This window comes from Lonchura striata, chromosome 19, assembly GCF_046129695.1.
Source record: "Lonchura striata isolate bLonStr1 chromosome 19, bLonStr1.mat, whole genome shotgun sequence".
NCBI lineage: Eukaryota > Metazoa > Chordata > Aves > Passeriformes > Estrildidae > Lonchura > Lonchura striata.
Genome location: NC_134621.1, coordinates 10,007,269 through 10,016,343, shown reverse-complemented (window position 1 = coordinate 10,016,343; position 9,075 = coordinate 10,007,269). Strand labels below are relative to the sequence as shown.

General features: G+C 52.6%; 1 protein-coding gene across 1 annotated transcript; it reads right to left on the bottom strand.

Annotated features, from left to right (window-relative positions):
• Nucleotides 1-1,556: 1,556 nt before the first annotated feature.
• KCNJ2 (potassium inwardly rectifying channel subfamily J member 2) lies at nt 1,557-8,869 on the bottom strand. The gene is made up of 2 exons (XM_021537917.2): nt 8,757-8,869; nt 1,557-3,929 (listed from the first exon to the last, which is right to left on the bottom strand). The coding sequence occupies exon 2, from the start codon at nt 3,711-3,713 to the stop codon at nt 2,430-2,432; it is 1,284 nt and encodes a 427-aa protein (XP_021393592.1). The 5' UTR covers nt 3,714-3,929; nt 8,757-8,869; the 3' UTR covers nt 1,557-2,429.
• Between the last annotated feature and the right edge of the window lie 206 nt (nt 8,870-9,075).

Here is a 9,075-nt window from a genome sequence, read left to right as displayed (position 1 = left end):
TTTTAAAAATATTTCTGAAAAACCGACTTGAAAAACAAAACAAAACAAACAAGAAAGAAAAAAGAAAACAAACAAACCCAAAACCTCTGCACCAGAAATGTTAAAGGGGAGGGGATTTTTTTTTTTTTTAAACTCTCTGGATTACCGTTGTGTCAAAGAAATGAGACAAATCCTGCATTTTCCATCCCTCCCCATCTCTCATCCCTCTCTCAAATATCTCAAGTATCATTTAGTGGGAGCGCTGTGCACCTGGGGGATGCTGATCTGAGACCAGGTCCCCTTTCTCCTGCTCAGCCTCCCTTTCCCCGTTGTGTTTTCGTGCCCTCTGTGTCACTGAATGCTCTTTGGTTTAGTTTTTCTCCTCTTGCAGGAACGTCACCCTTAGCAGCACTAGCAGCACCCCGTTGTCTCCACCACTGTTGACCCAGAAACTGCAACCAGACCGCTTTTAAATGCCCACCCTTCCCTTCCTTTTCCATCCTCCCAGCCCAGTAACAGCCTCAGTACTTGCACTTCATCCTCTGCCCTCTCCAGGAGCCAAATCTGTGTTTACAACATGGAATTCCCCCAGTTCCCAACCCGCCCCACGCTGTAGATAGCATCTTATCAGAAACCAGTTCATTGCAGGCATTTCTTCCAGGCAGGGCTGGCAGGGGCCAGAGGCCTCCACAGATATCCACGTGCAGAAGACACCAGACCTAGAACAAGCTGTTTTTTAATGGCATACAGTGATCCAATACTGCAAGAGTCATCTGGGATTGCCATCCCCACCGCCCCCACGAGCAGGGGCCAAGCACAGCTTTGCTGTCTCCTTGAGCTTAGAGGCACAGAGAATTTAAAGCCTTCTGGGTGAACGAGCCAAAATACCACCAGAGCTTTGCTGAAGGTGACAAAATCTGCTTGGTGATGAGTGATGGGCGAGTGTCACCCGCTGAGCTGGGTTTGCTGGGGAGGGAGGGAGGCAGGAGATGAAGCTCCCTTTGCAGCCTCGTCCTCCCCAAAGAATCCCTCTCTCCAGGAGATGGAAATCCACCTCCCGCACACCCCTGCCCTGCTGAAGAGAAGCATTTTGCACAAAGCATCCCTCCGCCACTCCCGAGCGCTGTGCTGCCCTTTCCTCCTCAAAAAACTCTTCCTGGGGACTTCTCTGCTGCTTGGCTCATCCGTGGCCAAGCTCCAGCAGCCTCTGGCATCAGCCAGCAGCTCCACGGCGTGCCCATGGCACAGCTTCAGGGAAAGCTCCTCTGCTCGGAGCTGGGGCAGGCCAGGCAGGACACGCAGATGATGCTGGTTTGCTTCCCCCAGCTGAGCTTTTTCTCCTAGGAAAGAGGGATTTTATTCCCCCCACAGAAGAACAGGGGGGAAAAAAGGAGGAGGCCCAGCTCACTTTAGATCCGAGCCTTAAGCCTTTAGAATAAGGTGCAAAATAAAGGTCTTAAAAAGAAAAGGAAAAAAAAAAAGAAAAAAAAAAAAAAAAATATAAAAAAAGTGTCTGAGGTTTGATATTTTTGTTGTTGTTGTTGTTTAAAGCAGCCTGTTCCTTTTTTTTTTTTTCCTTTTTTTTTTTCTTTTTTTAAAATAAACTCCACTGTGCAAAACTGTGCATTTTCTTTGGTATCCACTTAGGTAGTTTGAACTTAGTACTTTTTCCTATGTATATATCTTTTGTCTCAGTTTTCCTTTAGACAGAGAATTAAATTCTCCCCCCAAAAAAATCATAATTTTGCTGGAGGCTACTGATTGGCCTGATATTACATAATGCCCCTTATGTAATTGGAAAGAGAGAAATTGATTCTAGCTATCAACTACTGGCCTCAAAAGGAGTTTAAACTTTCTGGCAACATTGGCCTCTCTGAACTGATCATGAGCTTTTCAACCCAAAAAGTTCAACACTGATTTTTTTTTTTCTTTTTAAATTACACAAGAGAAAATAAAAACTACACTGCAACAAAAATAACCATTTGTGTTCATGTAGTTAGCAGCAGCTTTTTAAAAAATAATTATAATAATAATAATAAGGCAGATTCTTGCCTTTGTTATGCCATTAAAAACATTCTTGTTCCCTAGAGAGAAGCATTCTGGAAAAAGTTGAAAACAAAAAATAATAATAACCCAACCAAAGCTTGCCTGCAAGTTCAAGTTTTGTAAAAAAATATATACATAATTTATTCTACAACATATGTGCCTTCTGTTCATACTTAGACATGTTTAGTGCTTTGTGTTTAGAGTTCATTTCCTGTCGTCCCTCCTCTGAGGACAGCCCTAAAACCAGCCTGGGTTCCTCGGGTCTGCTGCCTTCACACCACGCTTCCACAGTACCGTTGTCTGCAAACTCTTCTGGGCCAACTTCTCAGGTCAACGAGCCCTTGCCCGATGGGCACGGTGGGGGTTTTGCCTTCCAGCCAGGCGGGAGAGGCAGAGCCCGCCAGTCATATCTCCGACTCCCGCCGCAGCGGCCGCGGCTCCAGGGGCACCCCCGCCTGGTTGTGGTGCTCCATGTCGGGGTGGGTGTCCGTGCTCATGCTCTCCGGCACCCCCGTGTCGATCTCGTCCTCCTCCTTGCTGCTGAGGGCCACCTCGTTCTCGTAGCAGAAGGAGTTGGCGTTGGAGAGGATGTATTTCTTCTCCGCTAAGTCCCTGGCACTGCAGATGGGTGTGTTGGGCACTTCGTAGGTTTTGTGGAACCTCGAGTAGTCCACTTTGTAGTAGTTCTTCTCTTCGAAGAGCACGGGCTCGTAGCGGTGGCCCCAGAGGATCTCGTTGGCCAGATATGAGCTACGGCACTGGGTGGTCATGGCGGTGGCCTCCACCATGCCCTCCAAGATGACCACGATCTCAAAGTCAGCATTGTCCATGTCCTGTTTGCTCAGGTCGTACAGGGGACTGTCCTCGTCTATCTCGTGCACTATTGTAATGGGGGAGACCAGGAAGATGCGGTCGATGCCGCTGTCAAAGCCCACGTTGATGTCGATTTGATCCAGGGGGATGTACTCCCCTTCCGACGTGATCCTGGATTTCAGGAGCTGCGCCCGCACGTGCGCCTCCACCAAGTGGCTTTTCCTCAGGTTCCCCACACGCCACATCAGGCACAGCTTCCCGTCCCTCATGGCCACCACGGCATTGTGGCTGAAGACCAGAGTTTCGTTCCTCTTTTTTGGCTTAGCCATCTTTGCCATGACGGCACCAATGATGAAGGCATCGATGATGCAGCCCACGATGGACTGGAAAACCACCATGAACACGGCGATGGGACACTCGTCAGTGACGCACCTGAAGCCGTAGCCGATCGTGGTCTGGGTCTCGATGGAGAACAGGAAGGCTGCGGTGAAGCTGCTCACCTGAGACACGCAAGGCTTGCTGTTCTCTTGGTTCTCCAGATCCCCGTGCAACAGCGCAATCAACCAAAACACACAGCCAAAAAAAAGCCAGGAGAGGATGAAAGTCAGGCAGAAGATCACCAGCATCCACCTCCAGCGGATGTCCACGCACGTAGTGAAGATATCGGCCAGGTAGCGCTGCCCCTTCTCACCCACGTTGATGAACTGGACGTTGCAGTGCCCGTCCTTCTTGACGAAGCGGCTCCGGCACTGCTGCCGGGTGTGGACCTTGCCCTTGCCGTTGCCGAAGCCGTTGGCCACGGCCATGGTGGACAGCTTCATGCCGTCCTCCTCCGAAGACACGATGCTGTAGCGGTTGGTTCGCACGCTGCCCATCACTACTGCCGGGGACTGAGGTGCTTCTGCTTTAGAAAACAGTCTGAGTTTCTGCAAAACCCTTTGGAGAAACAGTTTTGAAAGTTCTACAGGAACACACACACGTGGAAAAGCCAGGCGGAGGCCGGAGTCCCCAGAAGCCCTCGGATCAACCAAGGACACTCTTCTGGCATGCAGGGTGAGCTCAGCAAGCCACCGTCATAGAGAGGGCATGGTCTGCAAGAGAAAGAGAAATGGCGCTTTAGATCCTGGAGGAAAAGCATGAGGGATCAAGGAAAATGACACCTGTGGGCCTGCAGGAAGTTTCCTCTTTCTTAATGACATTTTCAGCAATGTTCAGCATTCACAGCTGTGCATGGACAGGGGTCACACGTGGTTACTGCAAGGAAGGAATTGTCCTTCCCGAAGGAAAGCACTGAAGGGGTCGTGTCACACCAGTCTGAGCAGCATTCCCATTAAAGCTGGACACGCAAAGGATCTCTCTGCTATTTATAACTGTGATTTCTGCTTATTTTGAAGCAAACAACTCCCTTTAACATCCTTCTGTTCAAACACAAATGCTGAAGTGGTTTGTAGCAACGTATGATGTGTCTCGTGGACTGTCTGACCCATGACAAAGCAGGGAGCGAGCAAAAGGGAAAGTGGAGACAGGGAATAAATTTGGGAAGTGCAGACAGTGGTGATTCCATGAAATTAAAGCACATACAATTGTTTTAATCAAGCTAAAAGGAGTTGTGCATTCTCAGCAAATTTCAAGAACAAGGGCTGCAGTAGCTTCTCTCTAACTCCATAAACTCATCGAGATCTCTGTAGTTTTCATGCTCAAGCTTGGCCTAAGTTGTACAAAACAATTAAACCTTTCAAACCTCTCATCTGCTCCTGCTAAAGCCACCAGTAAAACGTAGCAGAATCAGCTGAGTGCCTTCCTAACACCTTTAGGAGCGAGTTCCAGCACCTTCCCCCTGGGAGCCTGAGGCAGCCCCTTCCATCTCCAGTGGGTCACAGTCCTGAGGGTCCTGCGAGTCTGAAATGTCACCAATCAAGACTCAGCAGAAAGGATCCAAAATCTCCTTCCTCCGGGGAGAAGCCACCAAAAACTTGTTTCAGGGAGGTCTGGCTTAGACCCAGGTCTAGCTTTTAACAAGTGCGTCATCCATTAAGTCATGTACTGCATATCAGGAAATGGAATTGAAATACTGCAGAGGAGAAGAGATGCATTAAAGCAACTGCTCCAGCCACACATGGCCCACGGAGGGAATAAAGCTAAACCCAGGTGGAGAGGAATGTCTGCTGCCCCTTTGGCACAGCACGGGAGGCTCCAAAATAATTTACAGTAGCAGGAGGTTAAATCACTGCACTCTTCCTAAATTAATGTTATCAAAACTCATCTGAGTTGGTCCAAAAGCCAACAAAACTGCAGCCACTGTGGAGCACAACCCCTGCCCGGCAGGACCTCTGCTCTGCTCTGACTGGAATCTCACAACAGCTGGAGATAAGATGTTATCTCCTTTCCCAACAACGGCAGTTCCTAAAGCCTTGCTGAGGTGCTCCAAAAACTTGAGCGATTTCAAGCAACTCCTCAAGCCCATCCTTCAGCCACATTACAAAGGCTTGAGCTCAGCAAACACTTGTTAGGAAAAGAGCAGGTGACAAGCAGCAGCATCATCAGCTGTGTGTGCAGGCTGCTCTTCCCTCCAGGATCTCCTCAGGGTTTATTTCACCTTCTCTTTTCCCCTGCTCCTGTTTGTTGTGCAAGAATGTGTCTCGATGCCTCCTTGCCAAGATTACTCATCTGTGACTTCAGCTCAGACAAGACATTTTGGCAGCTCTGGCGGGTTCTGTAATGCCCCTTTGAGTGCAGCTCTCAGCACCGAACACTTCTGGGTGAGCTGCCTTCCTGCTTTGGGCACTTATTCGTACTTTTACAACTGTCTTGCTTCCCTTGTGTAAGGATCCACTTTTTCCTCCCTTACACCTTTTTGTTCCCAGGGTTTCTCATTCCTGCCAGGATAGCGTGCTCAAAAATACAAAAGAATTCTTTTAACGCTCACTTAAATTATTTGTTTTGGCCAACCCCCTACTTTTATTAGAAACCTGAACACAGCAGGGAAGTGAAATTACTGTTAATACATCCCACATAAAAAAAACTTCTTGAAAAGCCATTGCACTGCTCTGCAAATCGATCACTTTCATAAACCACATCCTATAATCACAGTCATGTTCGACTGCCACAGTCAAAGCCCGTTTTGTTCCAAGCTGATGGAAACACACAGCCTAGGAAACAGTTTCTTCTGGAGTTTGGTTTTTTTCCGTCTCTTTCCTGGATTTTAGACGAAAACTTTTGGTGGAGGGAAAGATAAGCTGTAACATTTTAAGTGTCTGAATACGCAGCTTCTCCCACAAAATCTCGACCTGAGGACACTTGTTTGAATCCCACAAATCCCTGAAATCTTAACGCCAGCATCCCGTGGCTGCATTTAGAAGTTTGGGACCCGAATTTGTCGCATTCCTCCCCTGCAGGACTGAGCACCTCTCCCCTCCTGTCCCTTGCCCGGATCCCTCCTCGCTGGCTGTGCGGCTGCACCCCTTTTGTTCCAAGGACCCCAAAAGCTGGGGGTGAGCCTGGGAGCAGCTCTGGAGCCCGCTGGAAGCTCCCAGCACAAAGCTCTGGCTCAGTCCAGGGCAGCAGAGCTGTCTGCCTGCTTTTCCAGCACCAACTGCCTCTCTTCCTGCCAGTGCTGGGGCAGGGAGGAGGAGGGGATGGGAGCAGGAGCAGCACCCTGCACAGGGATCAGCCAGAGGAGCTGATCCCGCTCCTGCTCATGGAAATACAGGTCCTGTGAAACGCCCCATGGATCCTGGCTGCCCCAGCACCTGCTCCGTGCTCACCCTGACCCTCACCACCACTTCCACCAAAAGTTCCCCAAAAAGCCCTGGAACAAAGGAGCAGGAAAACCAAAAGGAAAACCGAATGCTGCTTCTTCTTGTGGCAATCCACCTGCTGCTCAAGGCTGGACAACACTGCTGCTCCTCATTCCAGCCCAGCATCAGCTGCTGGTGGCACCAACAATTCGAGGCTGGTGTGGGAGCAGCCCTGCAATCCTCACTGGGCAGAGGGAGCCAACCCAGCACCACCAACCCAGCCCTGGATTTCCAGTATTCGCCAAAGTGGCCCCAGTGCAGTGCAGCCAGACACAGAGCTGTAAATTCAATCATCACCAGGTGTGTTATCATCATTATCATTATTATTATTATTAGTCCAGGTGACCTTTCCTCCTGGAAGGGAAGATAACACAGCTCAGAATTACCAGCAGCGGCAGGGACACGGGATTACTGGGAAGAGGTGAGATGGGATAGGAGAGCCTGGCTGGCTCTGCTGAGAGGGGATGCTTGGAGGAGGGAGGAAAACGGGGCTGTGCTGCATCTGCAGCATTTCTGAGCCAGCATTTGGGGAAATGCCACGATGGGGAGCCCAAACCTTCACCTTCCCCTGCAGACCTTCCCTGGGGAAGGACGCTCACGTCGCAAGGCACAGCAGGAGGGGAGTTTGGGCAAAGGTTAAAGAGCGAGGGATGGCTCCGGAGCGCAGGGGAGGGGTAGAGGGGAGCAGAGAGGAGCAGAGAGGAGCAGAGAGGAGCAGAGAGGAGCAGAGAGGAGCAGAGAGGAGCAGAGAGGAGCAGAGAGGAGCAGAGAGGAGCAGAGAGGAGCAGCAGGCAGCGCTTGGAGCGGTCATTCCCCGGCTGACGCCGCCGAGCCCTGCGGAGCCAGCCGGGCACATGTTGCCAAGAGAGCAGCAGCACCACCTCGGCCGAGCCGAGCCCTGCTGCCCTCGGAAAGCAGAACAAAGCAGCTTCTCGCCGCGGCCGAGCCTGTGCCCACGTTCCTGCCCCCTCGCTGCCGGGCACGGCCACCTCTGTAACCTTTCTCCTTAAAAGTCATTCCCCAGGGCTCCTCCGCTGCTCCGGGCGCGACTCAAGTTACGCGGAGCTGCCTTCGGGGGAAAGGGCTGACCTTCAGGGACGGGCAGCGCGGGGGAGAAAAAATTAAAAAAGAGCACATGATGCAGGGAAATGGGTGCGGAGAAATAGGAGAAAGGGAAGGACAAGTGGCGCTCGCATCTGCCGTCCTGCCAGGGAGACGGGCTCGGGGCGTTTGTAGCTGGTGACAAAACAACTGGGAGCGGAGCAGCCATCACCAGGGGGTGTACGCGGCGCACCGGCTGCGAGGATGGAAAAGCAAACAAGTGGAAAGGTGAGGCTGAGCCACGGAGACAAGTGCGGGCAGCCTGCGGGGTGGGGACAGAGCTGCGGGGACAGAGCGGCCCCGGCTCAAGCGGCACCTGCGGGTCCCCAGCGGCCCCCGCCCCGTCACTCACCCCCCAAATCCATCTGCCTTTGCTTATCAGTATTTTTTCCTTTCACTGTCATGAGCTAAGCTGAAACAATACAGCTCTTCGCTGCCTTCCCAGATGCTTTTTTGGTTTGGTTTTTTTTTTTTTTTCCCTGCTTCTCATTTTTTGGCAGCACGATGAAAACGAAAGAAGCCCTCCCGTCTGCACCATACCGATGAATGAAGCTACAGGTTCATTTCACAGCCCTCCAAACCATCCCGGCCGCTCAAACCCACGCATCCGAGTGCCCGGAGTCGCCGCTTCTACCCTCTCTCCGTGCGGGAAACAACAGGCGAGAAGAAGGCGAAGGGATGGAGCGGTGCGCTTTGTGCAACGCGGAGTTGTCATGCGAACTTGCAGCCCTTCCCCAGGATAAAATATCCCGGGGGGGGAAAGGGGGGAGCAGCTGGTGCATGGAAAGTTATGAGCACAAACAGATGCTGGAAGCAGATGCTCGGGCGCTCCAGCCATACCTATCGAATTATTTTAGGCGCTGAGAATAGCTCCGTGAGAAACGCAGGAGTTCCCCTCTTCTCCAAGCCGCAGGCAGCGGACGCTTCTACCGCGGGGGGATCGCGACAGCGCGCAAGCCGCGCATCGCCTCGGCTGCTCGGGGAGGCGGGGAGGGACGGGGGGAAGGAGGCGAGCCTTACCTGCGGCGGCCGCGAGGGAGGTGCCGGTGCGGAGAAGGGGTAGGATCCGTGGCGAGGCCGTGCCCGGTGCCCGCGGGGCTCGCACTGCGCTCCCGCCCGCCCGCGGCCCCTTTTTGCGGGCGGCCATGGCACCTTTAATACGGCCCCGCCGGCCACGCCCCCCGCGCGCCCGCGGCCAATCACAGCGCGGGGCGGGCCCGGGGGGCGGGGCCTCGCGGGGACCGGGAGCGGAGCGGGGACGCGCCGGGAGCGGAGCGGAGCGGGGATGCTCCGGGAGCGGAGCGGGGATGCTCCGGAACCGCGCACGGAGCCGCGGCTC

Excerpts from the sequence above, each read along its gene's own strand:
- KCNJ2 (XM_021537917.2), bottom strand. The coding sequence starts at position 3,713 with ATGGGCAGCGTGCGAACCAACCGCTACAGCATCGTGTCTTCGGAGGAG.